The sequence below is a fragment of the Hipposideros armiger genome, unplaced genomic scaffold (genome assembly GCF_001890085.2).
Source record: "Hipposideros armiger isolate ML-2016 unplaced genomic scaffold, ASM189008v1 scaffold_486, whole genome shotgun sequence".
Lineage (NCBI taxonomy): Eukaryota > Metazoa > Chordata > Mammalia > Chiroptera > Hipposideridae > Hipposideros > Hipposideros armiger.
In genome coordinates this window covers 1066838-1090462 of record NW_017731836.1, presented here as the reverse complement: position 1 = coordinate 1090462, position 23625 = coordinate 1066838, and the positions used below count along the sequence as shown (strand labels likewise).

General features: G+C 41.2%; 1 protein-coding gene across 4 annotated transcripts in view; it reads right to left on the bottom strand.

The window, feature by feature from the left end:
* Positions 1-11301: 11301 nt before the first annotated feature.
* METTL6 (methyltransferase 6, tRNA N3-cytidine) overlaps positions 11302-23625 on the bottom strand; it is a 16156-nt gene continuing 3832 nt past the window's right edge. Inside the window, exons 4-7 of one of the 4 annotated variants that reach the window (XR_002126731.1) lie at positions 20808-20978; positions 16389-16530; positions 13682-14023; positions 11302-13238 (exon numbers count right to left, since the gene is read on the bottom strand). Coding sequence is in view for 2 of the 4 variants with exons in the window: in XM_019667152.1 (XP_019522697.1) it covers positions 14908-15089; positions 16389-16530; positions 20808-20978 (495 nt within the window). In the remaining 2 variants the exon portion in view is untranslated. Of the gene's footprint in view, positions 14024-14710; positions 15090-16388; positions 16531-20807; positions 20979-23625 lie in introns of those variants that run through there. The other 3 variants (XR_002126732.1, XM_019667154.1, XM_019667152.1) reach the window with 3 other exon arrangements.

The following is a 23625-nucleotide window of genomic DNA, read 5'->3' as shown; positions in this document are numbered from 1 at the left end:
TTGAAACCTAACCAGAGGAATCTAACATCTCATGATCCAAAGATTTTGCCTTATAAGCCATGGTGTTTCTTTCATTAAAAGGTAACTGCAAAAGGGGCAGCGGGTTAAATCAGTTGGTTAGAGGGCAGCGCTCATAATACCAAGATTGCCGGTTCGATCCCCACGTGGACCACTGAGTTGCACCCTCCACAACTAGATTGAAACAACTATTTGACTTGGAGCTAATGGGTCCTTAAACAACACACTGTTTCCCAATAAAATTAAAAAAAAAAAAAAGAAAAAAAGAAAGAAAAAGATAACAGCAAAAGAGAAACACTCCAGAAACTCTTTTTTTTTTCTAATAATTAGGTACCAAAATAATGAATATCTTCTGACAGCCCTCCTCAAATAACTGAAAAGTTTACCCGTAATAATATGTGGACTTTGAAGAGTGGGTGGTTGGAATTTTTGATAAACATGCCCTGAAAGACTAAATCACACACAAGTTGCTAAAGGAACCACCCATGAAAATCACAAACTGGGACAAGTTGTGGTGAGGAAGAAAAAGAAGTTGAAAGATCCAGGCTAGCTCAAGTCACTTTCAGTCACAGTTTTAATCAAAGAAAGTCAAAACTAATGTTTCCTGTCTCTTTTGCTTACTAGGAACAGAGGTGTCTAATTTGACAATCCCCACTGAAGAAGACATTGTCAGCGCCCCACCCTGTGGTCACCTGAGGCTGTAGAAGACCATTTCTATACACACTGGCTTTCTCCTTCCAGCAACTTAGTCTCCATGCCTGAGGGCTTCTTCTGCCACTGCAGCATGCTGAGCTCACCAACAAGGCCAGGCCTCAAGACAGTCCTCAAGAGATGAAGGCTAGGAGCTGGTGGATATGTCCACCAGCCCCCTCAACCCTAGTGGGACAGTGGAGGTGTGTCCTACACAGCCTCTCAGAGGGTCCCCAGCAAGAGGAGGCCCAGTTGCCCTCAGAGGTAACCTGTTCTTTAACTTACCCTTTTTTGGCTTTTCTCTCTTCCCTATCTCATTTCCCACTTCTTCACTCTGCTTCTTGGGATCACTTCCCAAATATACGACTTACCCCAACCAAGACATTTACCAAAATTGTAGAGAAGCATAGACTTTGAGGGGATTTTTATCACTTTTTGGCAGAAAGTTCTGGGTCATCCTTAAGAAGACCCAGAGAAAAGGAACCAAAACGCTGAGAGTTGTACCAAATAGTGGCTCTGTTCTTGAGTAGTCTCACTGGAGGTCATAACGCCTCTTTAATTATATTATAAACACACTGGGACTGAACCATGGGGCCTGGGAGCTGAACTCTGTGCTAAAACTGCACACACTTTAATTAATTTAATTCTCACAACACAAAGTAAATACTATAACTGTCCTTATTTTACAGAGGAGGAAACTGGGAGGTTTAAGTAATTTGTCCCAAGTAACAGCTAGAAAAGGTAAAGTCAGGATTCTAGCCCACGTAGCCTGTGTCCAGAATCTCAGAACACAGCCTCTGACACAGCCCTGAGCGTGCAAGAGGTATTGGATAAATGCTTACTTGATTTGGGAGTCCCTACATGCAGAGAAAGGAAAGAAGATGGTCTGCAAAATATCTTCAGATGTTTGAAGGCTTTGAGAGTTGAATCCCTTTGCGGGGTAAAGTCAATGGACTCTTTCCCAGAATAACATTTTTAAGTGCATAAAAGAAAACACATAGGATAACAAAGTAAACTGGTTATATTGAATTGCATTTATCAAAATGCTATAAAAATTGTGATAATACAATATATACATTCACCCCAGGGGGATGACTACACATTGGAATAGACTTCATAAATGTGTCAAATCTCTGTCATTAATTAGACTGTGACAGGAATGGGCTGAGCTGCCCAAATGGCTGGATGGTTTCAGGACAGACATCAAGGGTTGGCCCCCAGAGCTGAGGACACCATTTTGTTGACTGTAACTTGAAGTCCCGGGAGAACCCTCCTCCCACCTTCCCCAGGCAGCTGGATGCTAAACACACTGCATCTGGCAGGAGTAATTATTCCACAGCCTACCCATTTTCTAATCTTTCCCCAAAGTCTTCAGGGATGATTCATTCTGTGAAGTAAAACAGTTCGCTGGGTTTTTCCATGGTGTCCCTTTGTGTTTGTTATTGTTTCCATGATTCTTTTTTGTTGTTGTTGATACTTTATCATCCCTGACATGTGACTTCCTTCTCGTCCCTACAGGGCATCCTTTTCTCTCCTTTGATTGAGGAGAGCCTCGGCATGTGGCCCAGTGCTCCCCTTTTATTAATATTTGAGTTTTATCTACTTCTTTAGTGTTTTAACTATGGTGGGGTAGAAAGAGCATGGATCTTTGAGTCAAGCAGAGCTGATTTTCGTCCTAGCTCTGCTACTAACAGGCTAGACAGTAGTGTGCAAATAGTATAACCTCTCCTAGCCTCAATATACTCATCAATAAAAATGGGAACAGTGGGGGTGGCTGCTGGTTAGTTCAGTTGGTTAGAGCACAGTGCTCATAACACCAAGGTTCCTGGTTTGATCCCCACATGGGCCACATGAGATGTGCCCTGAACAACTAGACTGAAACAACAACTTGACTTGGAGCTGATGGGTCCTGGAAAAATACACTGTTCCCCAATAAATTTTTTTTTTAAATGGGAACAATCATATCCATTTTCCAGAATGTGATGAGAACTAAATGAGGTAAGGTCTGTAGAAGGACCTTACCCAGTATCTGGTACAGGGTGAATACGCAACAAATGTGAATTTTTGCTTCCTTCCTTCTACTAGAGAGAGTATCTAGTTCTGCAGCCTGAAAACCTGGGTTGGTGTTGATGAAGAGCCAGTCACAACAAAATCTGCAGCTGGCCACTCCCCACTGGGATCTGTGCCTTTTGCCTCAGTCTTTCCAGCTCCTACCCAGCATGGGCTATGGCACATAGTAGGGAGCCAACAAATGTCTGTTCGACTGACTGAATGAATGAATAAATGGACAAAGGAATAAGTGAATACAGTCCTCTAAAATGGTAAATGATTCGAGATGAATAACTAAGTTTCATCAAGATAATCAAATAATTTGTAATATGTGAAACATTTCCAACCTCTGACACTGTATAGTAACAAGTTGGTAATGAGAGTGTACCACACTGGGGGGTGGGGGGAGTGCAGAGGGTGGCAGAGCCCTGGAGGAATTTAAACGCCCCATAACGCAAGAGCAGGTGGGCTAAGCAAATCACTCACTTGCAAGAGTCGTTAGGCCAGTCAGGAGCTAGCAGGGAAGGTGTGGAAAAGAGGAGCCCTGTGATTACTATTGTTACAGCATAAATACATGTTTGTTTGGTTTTTTTCCTGGCAAGTAATTATTGTGTTTCTGGATTTCCAGATAGGTTCTGACTGTGGCGATGTCTTTGAGGAATGGCTTCAGATGAGTAAGCCTGGCTTTGCCTCACCAGATGGCTTGCCCCTGTCACTGTCTCTGGCCTCCGCAGAAGCCTCCCAGAGCCTGTGTCCTGCTTCCACGGTTGTCCCATCACAGTCCATTCTCCACACCAGGGCCACAGTGACCTTTCCAAACCATGAGTCAGATCTTATGAACTTCCCTGCTTAACACTTCCCGTTCCTCCTTCCATTAGAATACAAATGCAGTTGCCTCAGTGCTCAGTACCCAGCCGCCGCCTCTGCTCATGGCTCCAGCTGCACCAGCCCTGTCACCGAGCCCATTCCCATCTCCCAGTCTTTCCACTACTGGCCGCTCCCTCTGCCTGGAAAGCTCCACTAGCTCTTCACAAGGCCACCTGTCCTTCTCACTCAGCTCTCAGATGATTTCATTCCCCAGCACGCCCTTCCCTGTCTTTCTGAGCTGAAGTACACCTCTCCCTTCTTTTCTGTTCCTCTGCACTCTAACTTTCTCCCTGGAACTTATGACTATCTAAAATCACCTTATTTGTTTTTTGGGGTTTTTTTAGGGCTGTTTTTGTCAGTTTTTCCCTTCCCTGATGGAATATAGGGCTCAGGGATTTTTATCTGCCTGGTTCACTGCTGTATCCCCAGCACAAAGGGGCGAGAATAGGTGCTCAATGATTGTTAGGTGAATAAATACATAAAATCTGTGCCACTGAAAATAAAGAAGCTTATGTAGCAGAATCTCTGTCAACCCCTCACCATTCTTTGCTAGAAAAGGGGGTGGCATTGTCCCTGCACGGTGGGGAGAGCAGTGTCGGGAGGAGGAAGCTCCCAGGCTGCCACATGGTTTCCCAGGAACATAGCCTCTGAGAAGCAGTGACTCTGCACAACACGGATTGTTCCCAGCAGTGCTTTGGGAATCCCTGAAGCCACCGGGTAACCCTGAAGAACTGGCAAACCTGGAAGAACTGGCTGCTGATGACCCCACGGCCCCGGAACCCTAGTACAAGGCCAAGAAAGTGAATTTGTTTGGTTATTGTCTCTATAGTTAACATGAACACCAATTTGGATTCCTGTATTAGTCAGCCCTCTTGGTTAAGAGTATGGTAGTTAAAATAAAATAAAAATAAATACAATTTTAAAAAAAAGAGTAATGGTAGTGTTCAGGAATAGTTCAGTAGCAATGAAAATGGTCTCTGGATATCCAAACAAAATGGGAATTTACAGGAAAGATATCAGAGCTCATAGTTCCAAGGGGGACTGACATGATTAAGCCAAGGAAGTAAGGAAATGCAGGCCACAGTAGGTGAACCATGGGGACACGAAGGCAAGCCAAGAACATCGCAGGGGCTGGAAAGCCATCCTGTTTCCCAGACACATTAGGTGAGTCTCTGCCTTCTCTCTTCCATTCCTTTCAGGATTGAGAAATGGCAACCTTGTCTGAAGCAGGATACCTACAGATTAAGGAAGCGGTGCATTTTCCCTGCCAGCTCTGTCTTTTGAAAAATGAAGAGGTGACGGTAACACCTTCCTCATCCATCTCCAAAAAATCCAATCAGGCCTAGCTAGGCCATCCCTGGATCAAAGGGCAGAGTGGCCCCAGCAGGTCTGGGTTAGGCCTGACCTGGCAGCAAAGCAGGTGTCCTCAGGGGCCAGCCGGTCAGGGAAACGTGTGACACCAGCTGGTGCAAGACAACATGGAGGGGTGCTGCCTGTGCCAAAGCAGAGATCAAGCCCACCTAAGGCATCCCGTCCTGAACATGTTTGTGATATGACAACGTGATTTCTGTTCTTTAACTATGGATGGAATGGATTCATTGGTGGCTTTCCTAACTTAGAATTGGCCTCTGGTGGTGTGAGGTAGCCGACTCTTACCAGCTTGTGAGGGCCAACTGTTTAATTTTCAGGAATTTCCAAGCTAGTTGAGGTCATGTTGATAGCTTAAAGTTAGCACCATTCTTTTCTAGAAGCAAAATTAGCTTACAATTAACTATGGTTAAAATTAGTTATGGTGGGAGTATTTACACCACAGGAATTGATGAATCCTACAAATCAGGACATCCTTTCTTTTTCCCAGAGAGCTGCTTGTTAAACCAGCATACTACTGCTTGTATTCCTGAAATAAACTGTGCTTGCTCTTATTGTATTATTTTTTATCAGTCCCGGATTTTATTTTTAACATAAGAGGTTGGTCTGTAGTGTTTTATTATTATTTTGAAGGTTACATTCTTTGTCAACTTTATTCCTTAAAGCTGTCCATATTTTTCTGTGATCTAGGATCTCTGATTCTCAACCTTCTGGGGAGTATTTTAAAACACAGCTGTCCAGGCCATGCACCTGATCAATAATCAGAATGCCGGTATTTTTTTAAAACTCTGCAGATAATTCCAATGTTCAGCCAAGGCTGAGAATCACTGCCCTAGCCTAGTGCTTTTTAAATGTTCACATACACACAAATCACTCAAGAACTTGTGAAAATGCAGGGTCTAATTTAGTAGGTCTGGGTGGGGGCCTGAGATTCTGCATTTCCAACAAGCTCCCAGTTATGCTGATGCCACTGGTCTGTGGGGCACATTTTAAGTAGCAAGGATTTGAATAACACTGTAATTATTTATATCTAAAAGCTTAGATAAAATTCAGCAATGCAGCCCTTTCATCTCGATGACTTTTCTTTCTTTTCTTTTTTTAAATTTAAGTTTATTGGGGTGGCAATGGTTAGTAAAGTTACATAGGTTTCAGGTGTACAATCCTGTAATACATCATCTATATGTTATATTGTGTGTTCACCACCCAGAGTCAGTTCTTCTTCCATCAATATTTGATCCCGTTTACCCTCATCTACCACCCCTCTCCCCCTTTACCCTCTGGTAACCACTAAACTATTGTCTGTGTCTATGAGTTTTTGTTTCTTCATTTATTTGTCTTGTTCCTTTGTTTTTTTCAGTTTTATATCCCACATATCAGTGAAATCATATGGTTCTCAATTTTTTCTGTCTGATTTATTTCGCTTAGCATAATAATCTCAAGATCTATCCATGTTGTCACAAATGGCACTATTTCATCTTTTCTTATGGCAGAATAGTATTCCATTGTGAATATATACCACATCTTCTTTATCCAATCATCTATTGAAGGACACTTTGGTTGTTTCCATGTCTTGGCCACTGTAAATAAAGCTGCAATGAACATCGGAGCACATATATCTTTACGGACAAATGTTTTCAGATTTTTTTGGGTAGATACCCAGGAGAGGGATTGCTGGGTCACATGGTAATTCTATTCTTAATTTTTTGAAGAACCACCACACTGCCTTCCATTGCAGCTGCACCAATCTGCATTCCCACTAGTCAATGCCTTTTCAACCTTAAATATCATTACTTTTCTAATAATTTCTATAGTAATTGGTTTATTTAAATTTTCCAGTTTTTCCTATGTCAATTTTGGTATTTTGCATTTTGAGAGAAATGTTTTTCTAGGGTTTCAAATTTACTGCCATGGAGTGACATTTAATAGTCTTACATTATTTAAAACACTCCTGTATCTATAATTATAACAATTCAAATCCAAAAGTTTAAAAAATATTAAACCAATCAGCCAACTATCTGTGGGCTGAGACGGATCCTTGGGCTTTTAAACTGCGACCCTGCCAAAGACCCCCAATTACTCCAATAATTTCTCCAGCTTTTGAGTTGTCATTGACTCCAGAAAATTCTGTTGTGATATATTACTGAAGAAGTAATCTCAGAAACAGTTTCACAGCTGCATTATACTTACCAACTACATAATTCAATCACTTTATTTTACAGATGGGGAAACTGGGACCAGGCTAGGCACATGACTTACCCACTAATAGTGGAAAAGTTAAGATTAGACGTGCAGGAAACAAATCAGGGACAAAAGATATGTCACCTTGTATCCTTAGCATAGCTCCTACAATTCAACAATGCAAGAAAAATGGACACTGAGTGTGAATGATGTATAAGGCACGGGGTGTTTATCTGGCACCCAAGGCATTTTATATTCAGACAACTTTTGTGATGTTCACGGTTTTTTTCCATGACCCCAAGAGGAAAGCAATGTTATTAAGAAACCAATGATGGGAACCTTTGTGTTGGTTTTTTGTTTTGTGCTCAATTCACACAAACAGTGTGAATGTAAAGTGATACAGCCTCTGTGGAGAACAGTATGGTGGTTCCTCAAAAAATTGAAAATAGACTTCCCACATGATGCAACAATTCCACTTCTGGGGATATAACCTCAAAATTGAAAGCAGTTATTTGCTGTAAGAGATATGTGCACACCCATGTTCATTGCGGCATTATTCACAATAGCTAAAACATGGAAGCAACCCGAGTGTCCATCAACAGAGGAATAGATAAGCAATATGGGGTCTACACAATGTAATATTATTCAGCTTTAAATAAGAAGGAAATTCTGATATGTGCTACAACACGGAAGCAAAAGGGAGAGAGCAATTTTACCCAGAGCCCATGGGCACGCACTCATCTACCACGATGCATTTGGAGTGACGCTCCTGCTGCTGCCACCATTAAATTCATCGTTTCTCCCACTGAGCAGAAAGCCAAAGCCTACCTGGTTCGTGCTATAAAACCTGCCATCAGAACTGCTGGAGCCCTTGGTTACCCTGGCCACCACTGCAGGGACCTCCCCAGGACCCTACCAGGGCGGAGTCCACAACCACCTACCACAGCTGCTGCAAATGTCGCAAACAGAAAAAAACCCAAAAGGCTTTTCCTTCCTTCTGCCTCCAAATAACCTCATACAAGTGATTTGCACTAACAGAACCTAACTGGCAAGGAACCAGTTGGCAAGGAAGTTTGGGAAATGTAGCTTCCAGGCTGCAGCCCCTGAGATACAGAGGAGAATAGGGAAAGGCCGGAATGAGGCTGAGTAGCCACAGATAATATCTGGGTATAGCTGCCAAGAGGAAGCCGCAAGGCAAGAACCCAGCACCTGAAAAGTCAAGTCTTGGAATTCAAACTCATCTGACCAAGTAACAATCAGCAGCCTTGAGCTATCACCAACACCACGTGGAGGGGCCCTTTCCTTTGGTCTTCCCATAAAAACTACCTAGGCCAGAGGAGATTCTCCTTTCCTGGCCTCAGGGGGACAACTGAAAGTTGCTGAGCACACCCTGAGGGAGAGCTTTGTGTACTGCAAGTCTTCTGTTCGTGCAGAAACAGCTTAGAAATCAGAGGGCCGTTCCATTCCCAGGTTAGGAGCTGTACTAGTCAGCTTGGGCTGCCATAATGAAGCACCACAGACTGGGCAGCTTAAACAACAAACATTGATTTCTCACAGTTCTGGAGCCTTGAAGTCCAAGATCAAGGTGCCGGCGGCTTTGTTTCTGAGGCTTCTCTTCCTGGCTTGCAGACAGACAGCCACCTGCGTGCTGTCCTCACGCTGGCCTATTCTCTGCAGGAAAATCCCTGGTGTCTCACCCTCTTCTTATAAGGCAGCAGTCCTACTGGATGAGGGCCCACCTTTATGACCTCATTTAGGCTAAATGACCTCTTTAAGGGCCTTATCTTCAAATATAGTCACATTAGGAGGTAGGGATACAAGGCATGAATTAAAGGAGTGGGGTGGGAGTGGGGCAACACAATTCAGTTACTAAAAGGAGCCAAGTGGATATTTGCAACTCTGAGAATAAACAGAGTGCTGGCTTTTAAGCCTGGGTCAGGAATATGTTGAGTCATCCCCTCATCCCCTTACCTTCATAATTGTGTGATCCAATTCCTTATAGTAAATCTCTTTGTGTGTGTGTGCATCTCTATCTATCTATATATCTATATCTATATCTATATAGGGTCGTTGGGAAAGTCATGACGTGTTTTTCTGTTTTTCAATGCAAAAATGAGTCATGACTTTCCCAACGACCCAATATATATACATATATTTATCTATTCTGAAGATACTAGAATACTTTTTTCTTTAATGTAAAAAATATAGTCTACAGAAAACATGGACATTTCAGAAAAGTTTAAAGAAGAAAACATATCAACTGTAATTGAACTCTGAACTATATACTGTATACCATTTTGGATTGGTTCCTTCTTCTGTATTTTTTTTAGCTGAACCATCCTGCCACCTGTTGGCTGCTCAGTGGCAGCTCAGCTTGGGAATCGAACCGCTGTTGCTCAGAAGCTCGCACTCTTGCGTGAGCTCTTAACCAACTGAGCCACTTGGCCAGCCCTCCTTCTTATGCAGTTTTAAAAATATATCATCAACCTATCCTTTTATAATATTTATTATTACACAATTGAAACCATTCTTATGTTTTATATTCCAGTTTTCTTATATTGTATGAGCACTTACATTAAAATTTTTCAAAATAATTTCAATGACTGCACAAAATTCTGATTCATACTATAATTTATACATTCTATCTCCTGTATTTTATTTATTTATTTATTTATTTATTTATTTATTTATTTATTTATTTTTACAGTTTTTATTGGGGAATTGGGGGAGGGGAACAGTGTTAGGGAATTGGGCAAGGAGAACAGCCAAGTTGTTCTTCAGTCTTAGTTGTGGAGGGTGCAGCTAGCTCAGCTCAAGTCCAATCGCCATCCGGCCTGCCATCGGCAGCTCACTGCAGCTCAGCTCAAGGTGCCATGGTCAATCTAAGTTACTGGTGGGCGTAGCCACCATCCCATGTGGGAGTCAAACCGGCAACCTTGTTAGGAGCACGTGCTTTCACCAGCTGAGCCATCCTGTCACCTGTTGGCAGCTCAGCAGCAGCTCAGCTTGGGCACAGCTCACTGGCCCATGTGGGAATCAAACCGGTGACCCTGTTGCTCAGGGTTCGCGCTGTTAGCCAACCGAGCCACTGGGCCAGCCCTCAATCTTCTGTTTTTAAACATCTGAGCTGTTGCCACCTTCTCATTGTTCTAAATAGCATTGTGATGAAATATTTTTTTAAAACACCTGATTATTTCCTTAAATTAGATTCCTAAATATGGAATTACTGGGTCAAAGTTTATGTACAGATTTATGGATTTGCTACACAACGCCTACTAGTGTTGTAGCCCTATGCTATCCAATATGGTAGCCACATAGCCACATGTGACTAGACACATTTAAATTTAAATGCAATTTTAAAATCAGTTCTTCTGTTGCACTGGCCACTAGCCTTAGTCCACAGCAGCCACATGGGGCTAGTGGCTCCCGTATTGGACATTGCAGATAGAGAACATTTATCATTTCAGAAAGTTCTAGAGGGCAGTGCTATTTTAGAGAAACCATACTTTCTGCACCTCTATAATCAGTCTTGCTACTCCTTTATCAGCATTGACTATTATCATTTTTAAGGCTTATACATTTGATAGGCAAAAAACAGAGTCTCAGTTTAATTCATAATTATTTCTATTTAGAGTTAACTGTTTTGCCCATTTTGTTAGCAGTTGTATTTCCTCTGGGAATTGTCTCATTTTGCTAGTCTTGATATTTTTCTCACAGATCCAGACATGCTTGGTAAGATACTCTATAGGAGCTATGCGTCATGTTTTCATCTCCACGGCCATGCCCCAGACCAGGGCACATGACACCTCTGCTGGAAAAATGTGCAAATATCCTTCCAAGTGATGGCCACAGTTGCCACACTCAGGTTTTCCGTAGCCTTTCTTCCTCTTTTTCTTTCCTTTGGTGTTCCGTGTATTTGTTTGGTTTCCCAGCTATTTTGCTATGCCTTAGTGAAGACATGGCTGGGGCTGTTTGTCTGTCTCAGTATGTACCCACGCTGTCCTCCTTCCCCAGGCCTGTCTGTCCTCCTGCCAGAATGACCCCACAGTGCCCCTGCCGAGCACCTGTTGAACACTACTTGATGAAATGTTCCACATTTGAGAAGGGCAGAAAGGAAAAAGGAAAAACAAAAAAAGCTCATTTTATTTTTAATGGAAATTTGGTTTCAGTAACAGAGCCTATTTAAGTTTATATTAAATATTTGCTCCCCAACAGCAAACTTGGTCCTGCAAAACTCTCTCTTGGTTATATAAATGATTTATTTCACAATTTCCCCTTCCTTGGTTGACAACTGTGAAATAGGGAACCAAATGCTATCAAAGATAACTATGAATAATGCATGAGGAGGACAAGCATCCATGCTGCAGTCCCTTCCCATGCTTTGCCTTGTTACTGAGCAACAGGAAAAGTGAATCCACAGCCATTGAGCAATGAGGGAGGTGCAAAGGGATATTTTATTTACCCACAATAAAAAAATTTAGGATCCTTGATTGGTGTCCAGCATATACTATGCTCCCCAATGTGCTTGGGGTGGGGACTTCGCAGACATCTTCAGAGCCCATTGCCTAAAAAGGCTGCCCAACTTTAGTTGAGAGCAAACTGCCTTCAGTAAGCAAAATAGATTGAAGGCTGGATAAAATCTCCCTTGCTTTCTTATCCCCACAGTGAGGCCAACATTGATCTTAGGAGCTAAAGTTGACCCAGAGACACATTTGTGAGCATTTTCCTTCCTCTTCAAGGACAACAAAAATGGACAGGCTAGAACTGTAATTAAGATGGGGGTTGTAGCCAATGGGCATATTTGGCATCTAGCGCCACCTTGTGGTGACACTTCCAAATCCCGGGCCCTTTCAAGGATACCAAAAATTTAAAATGACAGCCCTTTTGAAGGAGTTTGTTTTAGTGATAACCATGGGAGCAGTCATTTTCTTGAGGAATACAAACTGATAGACATAACTAGCACTTGACTGCACTTTGGAGTAAACAAAGCACTCTCACATGATCTCATTTAATCCTGGCAGCAGCCCTGTGCTGTAAGTAGTGGGATCTCGACTTTAGAGATGTAAAGACTGAGGCTCAGAGAATCTGGAGACTTGAATTGGGCAAGTCTTTGGCTTGAATTTAGATGTTCATATTCCAAATCCTATAATATATTAATATCATTGTATGTAGTATGTATATAGTACTATATTATGCACTATATTTAAAAAATTCAAAAGAAATACATAGCATAAGGTATATACTGTGTGGCATAATATATACCCAATACTATACATAGTATATATACCATACCATGGTACTATAGTACTTATGCTATTTTCTATAGTACTGCTAACCAGTACCCTCTGCCTTTCTGAGGTTGTGTTCTGTCTCTGAAGACAAGGTAATAATATTGGTAGACTCTTTGTAGTATGAGTCAACAAATGCTGTTAAGAGTTTTGCTGCTAAACCATGCCCTTGCTTTCCTGGGTCCCTGGACACCCAAATTGTGAGACTCTGCTCCTCTGCTGTCTTAATCTGGGGGGTGCAATAATGCAGGTATGCTTAGGTAGAATGAACACAAGGACGCTGAGACTGTGGGACTAAAGCCAATGCTCCGCCGATTTACCGGCTCATAGCTAAAACCGTGATGGACTGTGTCACCTCATTCATATTTAACTAGAAGTATATTTTATAACCAATATATTTTAAAGTGGGGTCACTGAGAGGTTACCTTGCTCAGTGTCAGAGGTGGGCATATCATTAGGCCAGCTTTAAATATTCCAAGTGAAAACTTTTGCAGGCTTTCCTTTATGGGGTAGGAATTTGGGGCCATAACTGCTTCTGTGGCTGAAGACAACTTCACATTGTATTTGGAGGAAACCGTTAGCCTCTTTCACAGATGTTCCCCCAGCCAACTGGCAAAGGTACAGGCCTCTTCTCTCCGACAGGACCAGGCTCCTTGTCAGCCTGCTCAGCTTTCTTGAGGGTGTCATTGCCGTCTATCGGGCATATGATCTGCCCTGGATCAGCGACCTCCGGTAGATCCACTTCTCAGTACGCCTGTCCCCACTTTACAAATGAGGAATCTGAGGTTCAAACAGGGTAAGTGATGACGTCACAATTCCAACTGACTTCTGATAACAAAAACCCACGCTTACCCTTCTACACCATACTGCTCCCCATTTTCTACTTCAAATATCCCATTTTCATATAGCTCAGCCACTAAAATCCAAATGACATTGGTCAGACCTAATAAAGAGGTGAAAGGACTTCTATGGGGGGCCATTTGTGAGCTTTGGGGCTAAAGCTGGGTGTGGGATTCATTAGGTGAGGGGCCTTAGAGGAAAGACCCCTGGATTGGAAGTGGGAAGCTCTTCCCTAACAGACTGCTCTGGGGCAGGGTTTGACTCACTCTCTAGGGCCCGTGAGCATCTATCCTATAGGTCCATCTTCTGTACAAGTTGATTTTAAAGAAAAATAAAAACACTGCAAAGGACAAACTAGGTACTCTTATCAGTTTTGCTCTCACCTAGTATAGCCATCTTCCAGCCTTCAAGAAGGGGATAGAATATATAATGCAACAGACCAGCAAGAATTAAGGGTTCCTCTTGCTTCCCCTGCTCCATGAGCCCCTCCTAAGTCAAGGAGAGATGGCAGTTAGAGCACCCAGCAAGCACGCTGTCTGAAACCAGTCTGTTCCTCTTCTCACCAGGAGCCAGGATTTATTCCAGTTGTACAGAATGGCTATTATCCAGCCACCGCCCCAATGGGAAGCCTCCTCTTCAGATGTGGCTGGGGCTGAAGGACCCTAGCTAGCTGCATGTACAATCCAGTCAGCGTGCTCAAGACAAAGGCTCTCATAAACAGCTTTCTGCGAAAAAGGAAACATGAACGCTTACAGGATCACCTTTTGTTAGCGGCGAAAAGAATTTGGATTTTATTTCATGAAGTCAGTCATTATGTATGGGAATGCTTGGGAAAAGGACAGATCAATTTAAGGATTTTCCCATATTCCACCAAACACCAGCTATGTGATTTTGGCCATGTCAGTCATTTACCTCCTATTTCCCAACAACACAGAGTTGGACAGTCCATCTGCTATATTCCTGAAGAAACTGCACTGGGCAGATGGGGGGATAGGTGGTGGCCTTCCCCTCTCTCCCTCAGGGCAGTGTGACCAGGGACTGGACCAGTTACAGAAGGTCTCAAGAATTAAGGCAGAAAGCCACAGTGGGTTCCTGAGATACAGCAAAAGTGGTATTTGTGGAACACTGATATTGAAGAGGCAAATAAATGAACTGAGGCAGAGAAACATGGACAAGTATGAGACACTGGGAGAAGAGAATAGTCCTTCAGGCTAAAAATACAGATGGATGTGTTATTTTAGTCTATTTGGCCTCATTTTTCTACAGGGTTGTCTGACACGCTGCCTGGAGACACACTTACACTCATACGAGTAATGACAAAGATCTCTTTAAGTGCTACAGGGTCCTTATTGCTTTCCTTCAGGGACTTTTACAGTCGAACAGCATGGCTAAATTACATTATACCATAAAGCTTTACTTTTCAAGCCTTGCAATTTTATTTGCTTTTGCATTTCTATAACACACACACTTCATATACTTGCTACTTTTTAATACAAAGATTATATATACTCATTTATAAAAATTTAAATACAAAAATATACAAAATAAAAAGAGTAACTTTAAATTTTCCTCTTCAAGGGGAGGCACAAACTGTCAACCTTGTGAAAGGTCAGGATTTGTGACCCAGGCTCAGTGTCACATGAATTGGGTTCTTTGGAGACTTTCGGAATTTGCTCTGAAGGAACACTCTCGGCACACACAGGCCTTCTTTTTTATTCACCGTCTCACGAAACACATACTCGTTCACCACTTCTTCATAACCTGTGTCTAAAAAGAGCTGAGCCAGGAATTCTGAAAGGCAAGCAGATCAACAACGCTCGGTGTAGATATCACTATACTGGCTTTGCAGTGGGGTAAGGAAGACTGGAGGGCTGAGACAGATTTTTTTTTTTAATGTAATGAAAAGTTCAATGCTAAAATTTAAAGATGTCATTTTGGGAAGTAACACACTCCTACTTCTCATCATTTTACAACCAGAGACCCCAACTAAAAATGTAATCAGAAAAGTTTAAGGACAACCTGAAAAATGTCCACTTTGCCCTATTATGAGTCCCCCAAACATGAGTAAAAAGAAACAAAATTCTAAACTGGCTATATTCATACAAAATCTGCATGTGTTCAATTTGTTTACATCAAGCAAATCATCTATCCGAACATGAAAAAGGAAAATCTGTGACGGGGTGGGGGGAGGGGGGAACTGGGACTCCAAATGGTGATATACCCTCAGGAAAGTTTAACCCAAATAATACATCACTACAAGTTAAGTGAAACGAATGGAATAAATGACTATGTAGCAAAAATAAGAGCATTATTCCAAAGACTGTGCCTGAAGCACTCTGCAGATGTTATTGCATCTTCTCAATTATTTACAATTGGTTTAATCAAATTTCATGAATCAAAAACATTAAAACAAAGTTTTCACCTGACATTTTTATTTTACAGTTGTATTGGTAATCAATCATTTTTATTTCATTTTAGAATTCAAAACAATATTTCATTTCAAGAAATACAAATGTCTGTAAAACACAGAGCTTAAGAAAGTCATTATTTTCTGGCCCAGGTTATTATATAGGCTTAAAACTAATATTCAAAATACCTAAAAGACTGAAATAATGTTTGGTATTTGAATGTTTTTATCAGAAATGACTTTTTAAGGAACCTGCCCCGCACCCATAGTAAATTCGTGCATTTTAAAACAGATTGAATCATTTTAATAGAAAAATGTTTCTTGCTTTTGTGACCTGGGGAAGTAAATCTCAAGACATTATACTGTCCTATTGGCTTTATTTTTGACTGAACAAAGTGAAGATTCTGAGTTACCCTCCCCCTTTCCAGCAGTTCCTGGTACGGCATTCATGTGGCATGTCAGGGCCTGTCCACTAACCCAGGCTAACTAGACAGTGTCACCAAAAGAGGCTTGTGAGCTCACCACGGCTAGGAGCTGTCTATATTGTCCCAGGTGCTGGGTAAGCGGCATGTGTTCCAGGATCTTAGGCATGTGTGCTGAGTATAGCCACCCCCAACCCCAACCAGTATTACAGTGATAAAGCAATCAAGTAAAGGAAATAAAGCAGATTCCATTACTCTTACCATCAGTGAAAAAATACGATCTGGTTCCATCTTGTCTAACATAAAAGTTTTCTCCAAGTTTGCTGCCGGCTTTAAACCTAAGCATGGCGTGATCATATAGGCCATAGTCGCGAAACAAGACACTTTTGCCTGGCTTTAATACCTACAAAGGAAAAGCAGGCTGCAGATAACTCTGGGGAACCCAGTCAAATAAAGCTTACTATAAAATAAAATCTGATTTAGGGATTAAAGTAACTTATACTTAAGATAATTAGGAAAGGGGGCCTGACTGAAACACCCCTAATATGAAGGGAAAAGGGCCTGTTAATTAAAAATATAGTCAGCCATTGGAGGGAAACTTCTTGAGCACTTACAAGAGCACGCTGGAAGGTCCAGTGTCATCCCATTAAAATGTTAACGACATTAAATGATACACTCTTATCCTCATTAAAGCATGTTCTCCTAGCATTTTATTAGCCATCTCCTAGTACATGACACTGCAGTCAAATGATGTCATTTTGGCTTTTTACTGATTCTGGCTAGCTTTCCTCATTCTGAGTCTCAGCTCTGATTTCCCTGTGCTACAATTACTCGTACGTATGCGTATAGCTGGCCCACCATGCTAACAACTGCATACAGCTTACCACGCATTATCTCATTGGACCTTCATCCAGTTCTGGGAAGAAGGAAGGAGTGATTATTCCACATGAGATGAGGAAACTGACAACAGAAGAGGTGTGTGATTTGCCTACGATCACACATCAGCTACTAAGTGGGGGAGTCAGGACTCACAGTTGGGTCAAAAGGCATCATACTGTAGAATCAGAAACACTTGTTTGCCCCAGGAGGTGGTGGTGGTGGTAGGGGGGCTGTAATTCCAATTCCACTCACACTACTGACAAGAAAAGAGGCTGTGAGGGGAGGAGTAACTTCGTGTGTTCTTCCCACAGTGCTGCACTTCTTGATGTGAAGAGGAGATCCCCAGGCCAGGGCAGCTGTATAGGGACGGGATTGGTGTCAGGCCCAGGTGGGAGTCCCTCACTAACGCCTTTCAGAGATATGTGTCACAGGGTAGATGTCTCAAAAATTGGACAGTAAGATCAGCAGGGTGTGGGTATAACTGCCCCTATTTTACAAAGCATAGAGGCATATGCTTTCCAGAATGAAAAGTAAGTGGCACACACTGTGACACTTGCTTTCTATGTGAAAATTCTTTCATGTGTTAACACTACCAAATAAGGGTAGACTTCAAAGGGGACACTAATTTATTAAATCTTATTCTGACTCATATCAATAAGATGGTTTTTAAGACATGTGACATACACTATCTATTATAATAGATTTTTAATGTAGTTTGATGTATTTCCTCTTCTGAACAGACTATGAAAGACTGTTCGTAATACTTCCAAGTGTGCTAGCAGATTTTATCATTTAATAAATTCTTATCAGTACTAGCATAAATTTTAAATACTATCAGTAAAGAGCCTCTTGGATAAAAATACCAATTTCTTACCTTGGTCAGAAATGCTAAGTTTAAAATCTGAATAATTGAGAAGGGAAAATTCTGAAAATATTAACTCATGAGAGAAAGACTTACTCTTCATTTCAGAAGGAAGAAAATGCTACATGCGGTAGTGGAAATAACACTCACTCAGGAATTTGGAAATCTTGATTCATATCCCAGTTCTTCCTTTAACTAGCTGAATGACCTTGAGCAAGTAATTTCATCCCTCTGTATGTTTTCTTGTCTGTAAAATAATTACGATACTAATGCCTCCTTTGATCATGGCACTGTATAGTTAACCAGGCATTTCTCAATGCTAGGTTCTTTCATTCTCCCAACAAACCCAAAAATTGGGTAGGTTAGGACTATTCTATCCACTTTATAATAAGTAAGGCTCAGTGATTTGCCTGAGGTTTCAAGGCAAGTCGGTGGCACAGGGAAGACCAATTCAGACCAAAATCTGATGACAAAATCTATTTTCACTTCATCATTTTATTCCAAAAACTCAACTTTGAGGTTGTCTTTCAGTTTAAAATGATGTTTTTTTTAAATTTCTCTGGTGTTAACATCCTAGAGCAATTAGATCTACTTTAACAACAGCTTTTGTAATTCTTTTAATATTTTCTAATTAGACAATTATATTATCTGCAAATAGTGAGTTCTGTTTCTTCCTCACCCTTAAGTCTTATCTTCTCACTTTGAGCTGGCTAGGACCTCCAGAATAATGTTGAAGTATTGGTAGTGGGCCCCCTCATCCCCATCAAGTTCCTGATATTCCTTATTTCGTCCTAAATCCTATTCCTCCCCGATACCTGAAATCTTTCATCAGTGAAATCACTGGTATCCACACGGCCTTCTGAATGTTCCCTTCATTCCTGTGCTCACAGAAACCTGACTGTCCCGAAGACACCGTTTTCCCTGTAAGCTCTCAAGTCAGGCTGTGTTGTCTCCCCTCGCCCTTGTACCGCTGGGCTTGAGGGGAGGCTGGTGTCCTTGCTCCTCATTGCTACTTTCTGTGCATTCTCTTTCCTCCTCCCTAACCGCCCCCAGCTCTGAATCTCATGTGAATAGATTATACCACCCATTATCCTTTGTTATTGTTGTCTATTAGGTCCACGGTCATTTCACTTCATTTCATGATAAATGTATCTTCTGATTTACTCTTATTCTCAATACTACTCCACTCTTAATTCTGGTCAATTTCAATATGCATGTGGATTATTCTTCCAAATATGCTGGCTTCTTGATGATTTGAGCTTCTCTTCCGAAGATTTTGTCCTCCACCCTACTCACTTCCATGGTAATGTCCTAAAGTCTTGTCAACGCTAAAAAGCATAACCCTCTCTGTCATACAGGTCATTCTCTGACCACCCCCACCATCTTTTCAGCTTTCCCTTTAGTTCCTCATCTGTAATAATCCTTCATCCTCATCTGAACCTTCAAATCAGGTGATCCTACCATCTCTTCTCTGATGTCCTCTCTTTCCTCTTTACCCAACTTAAGTTCCATGTCCATTTATGCTGGGTTCTCATCTGCTCAGATACCAGGGGCAGGGAAAGGAGAGGTTAAGGAGAAAAAAACCTTAAAAAATCTCATAAGCACAGGGCTACAACCAATGTGGTAACACCTGAATTTTTTTTTAAATATTGTTTTAAGTGAGAATAATTGTTCCCTAACAGGTTTCAGGTGTCTTAAAATTTCCACCTCACTACTTACTCTCTTAAAACAATTAAAATCAGGGTTAAATTTTAATGTATAGCTCCAAATACACTGATGCTCTCTTACCTAACATCTACTTTTTCAACTTGCTGAACGATTTCCTCTCCCTTTGTAGAGCAGACTGACTGAAGTCCACGACTCACTGAACCCGTGAGGCTTACAGGCTTTCTCGATCATGCATACTTGCACTCCGTGCCCCACAGGGGAACTCATGTGTTTCCCATTGGTCACTTGTATTAGCTCCCAAACGTGCTGTGCCAGTTGTAGATTTACAATTATATGCAAGTATATAAACAATGCAAAATAAATGTGAATAGAAAGCATTTTTATTTCCTATGAAAAAAGTACATTGAATACTTTGGAAAGATTATAAAGAATCACTGAATAAGCTGCTATTTAATTAAGTGTAGGAGAATCAACTGTGAAAGTCTGGGTAAAAATATAAAAGAATTTGCCCTCATATTACTTTCCAATTGCTTTAAAATTTTTGCTCTACTATTAAAGAAACCAAAACTCTATTGTATGTGTGGTTCATGTAAGAAAGATGATAAATGGCTCCAAACTCAAAAATTGAGGCCCAGGGAAGGGTTAGTTGGCTTGAGTCACATGACTTCCAAGTGAAGCTTTACTTTCAGAGTGCTCCAGCAGCCTCCTGGTGGCCACCCCAGTTTGGGTTCCCCCTATTCTAACAGCAATGATGGCAGTAACGACAATGGCTGACTTTTAAAGCACTTACCATGTTCTAGGCATTGTGCTAAGCACTTTATACGTATCTCATATAATCTCCCCCAAATCCTAAGATACAGGTGCTATTATCTCAATACTAAGGTAACGAAACTGATGCTCAGAAAGGCAAAGGAATTTGCCTAAATGGGGAAGCCGGGTTTTGACTCTAGGCACTCTGACTCCAGTCTGTGTGCTCTTCACCACTGAACCACGCGAACCACGCTTCCTCTCCCTTTATAACAGGACTCCACAGAGCCCAGGTAACTGCTTGCTCCAAGGCTGGCCAAGCTCTGAAGAACAGTGATGGTTACCAGACAAATCAGTTTAGGGTGGATGTTTTATGCTGGAGAACCTCTTTCTGTACACTGACTACACAGCCTACCTGGTGAGAATGGGGATTCTGTGACTCTAGACAGTACATGGGCCTCAGAGGGAAGGTAAACAAGAGGACTGGGATGTCCAATCCTCAAGTGCAGGCTCCAAATACTAACCTTGTAAATGTTTTGCAAGACAAGGTGCATCTTATCAGGGTGAACAGCAGAGAGCACAAATATCAACATGACAACATCCACAGACTCTGGGGGCACATGTTCCAGAAGGTCGTCTTTAGTTAGATCACACTGGAATACCTTGCATCTTTCTGTGTCATATAAAGGATTTTGCTAGAGAGGGAAAAAACACAAAAGAATTTTAATGCAACATCCATGTTGATACATTTAGAAAAATAGAGCCTCAAAAGGAGATTCTGTTTTCACTTGTGTCCTAATGCACAGAGATCAATGACCACTTTGTTACTGAGTAAAATTGAATAATGAGCCATTTGCACATTAAAGCACGTAATATTCAACATTGCTATGAAGAGCAAGATTTCATTTTAACAAATCATTTTTAACTGAGGAAAGAACATAGTCTATCATGAGCATTTTAGAAGCATATATTTCCAGAGGGATGAAAATCCCAAACTGGCCTCTGCTTCCTTAATCCTCCTTTGAATTATACACTACAAAACTAAATCCTATGAGAACTCCTTCCAGCTCCCCTTACTGGAATGCTCCCACAGTTCTTCTGGGTATATTTTTCCTGATGCAGCAGGCCAAATAAGCCTCACTTTCGTTTTTCTACAAATGTGTTCCTGGTACATTTTTCTTGGTGGGTTTCAACACATGTATAAGAAGAGTATTAGAAAGAAAAATATTCAACTTTTCTTTCATGTAAATAAGGACCTGAATCAACAGACATACAGTTATTGGGAAGATTCAATATTGAAAAGATGTCAATTCTACCTATCATTGCACTTATAAATTCAGTGCAATCTCACACAACTAGCTTTTCATTTGTATTAAAGGACAACTGGCTACCCAAATGAATGAAAGGATTTCAAGTTTCTGCTCAGAGATGTACACAGTTGGAAAGATGTAGCTCCCAACCGTAAAACAAGAAAAAGCTGGACAGACAGCAGAGTAATGACTTTTTTGTAAACCCATCAAAGAACAGAGGTCAAAGAACAACTATCCATTCCAAAATCTGGAGACAGGTGCCTCCATGGAAAGACAGGGCCCCAGCGTTTGCTTACCTGAGGGAGATACCTCAGAAAAAAACAGAACTAGAAATTTGACAAATTGCTGGAGACTGAGTATGTATGTTACACTGTGAAGCTCCTGGGGGCTGAAGTCATAGGGATGTTTCCACGCTTTTGCGGGGGTTTCTGTCAGAAACATCACCAGGGTCTCACAGAAAGGATAATGTTCTTTCTGGTGCTGGCCTTTCTTGTCTCCTTTAAGGAAAAAAAGGTTTAACCTGCAGGGGAAAGGTCATTTGAGGCCTGTAGCCTTAAGGCACTGGTGGAACACCACTGCCACGAGAACAGGGACTACTCTGCCCAGACCTAGTCTTAATCTGCAGGAAGAATGGCCTCAAGACCACAGAGGAGAACACTGGTGGATACCTCCTACAGCTGGGGGAGGGATGGGAGAGAAAAGCTCTATTCCTGGAGAGGCAGAAGTACGTGTGAAGTCACTGAGGCACAGGCCGACTATGCAGTTCAAAACCTGAGAATCAGAACATTAGAGAACAATCCCTTCTCCCATACTCTACCAACAAGTCTCCAGTGATAATAGTGGACTGCAGCTGGAAGAGCTGCAAGAGACAGACTCTTTATGGGGAAGAGCACAAGGGGAAGACCCAAGAGGAGAGACAAAAATAGTCACCAGAGGTGACTGAAGACTACAGTAGCCATAGCAACAACAAACCTCACAGCTAACTATAGCAACAACAGACCTCAAACACAGCCCGACTACTATCTAGATTACAAATCCTTATTACCTCAGTATCCACTGCTCTATACAACATATCTAGCTCTCAACAAAAAAGAACAAGGCATACCAAAATACAACAAAACACACACGCTGAAGGGAAAAAGCAACCATCACAACTAGACTCAAATATGACACACATATTGGAACTAGAAGTTTGGGCATTTAAAATATGGGTGTTTAAACTGTGATTAATGTGTTAAAGGCTCAACTTAAAAAGGTGGACTACATGCAAGATCAGATAAGTAATTTCACCACAGAGAGAGAGACTACAAAAAGAATAAACTGGAAATGCTAAATATCAAAAAATAGTAACAGAAATAAAGAATGCTTTTGATAGGGTCATTAATAGGAATGCCTATTGCCTATGAAGGAATCAATGAACTTGATGACAGAACAACAGAAATTATACATACTGAAAATGCAAAGAGAAAAAAGTTAAAAAAAAAAAAAAGGTAAAACAGCATGCAAGTGCAGTGGTACAATAGCAAACAGTATAACATGCTTGTAATCAGAATCCTACAAGGAGAAGAGAGAACAGAGCTGAAGAAATATGTGAAAAAATTATGACCAAATTTTCCCATATTAATTAAGAAACATAAAAAGTATAGGTGATTATATAACTCCTAAACAAGACATAAAACCTTAGCACCTCAAAAGAAACAGATTAATAAATTCAAATTTTATAATTTAAATCCCATCGTAGAACAATACCATAAAACAATGTTGAATAAACTATACTGAATCCCAGTGATTAGAACATTGACTGGCACACATTTGGCTCTCAATAAATATATGTGGAATACAGAAACTCACGAGCAGGAAAAGAACCAAACTAACGCTTATTTACATATTATGAAGACTTCAACTTCAATGATTACAAGGAATAAACAAATTAAAATATGGAGACATTTTATTTTGCCTATAAGATTGGGAGAAATAAAAAAAGAATGACATCAGGCCGGCCGAGTGGCGCGATGGTTAAGAACTGGCTTGG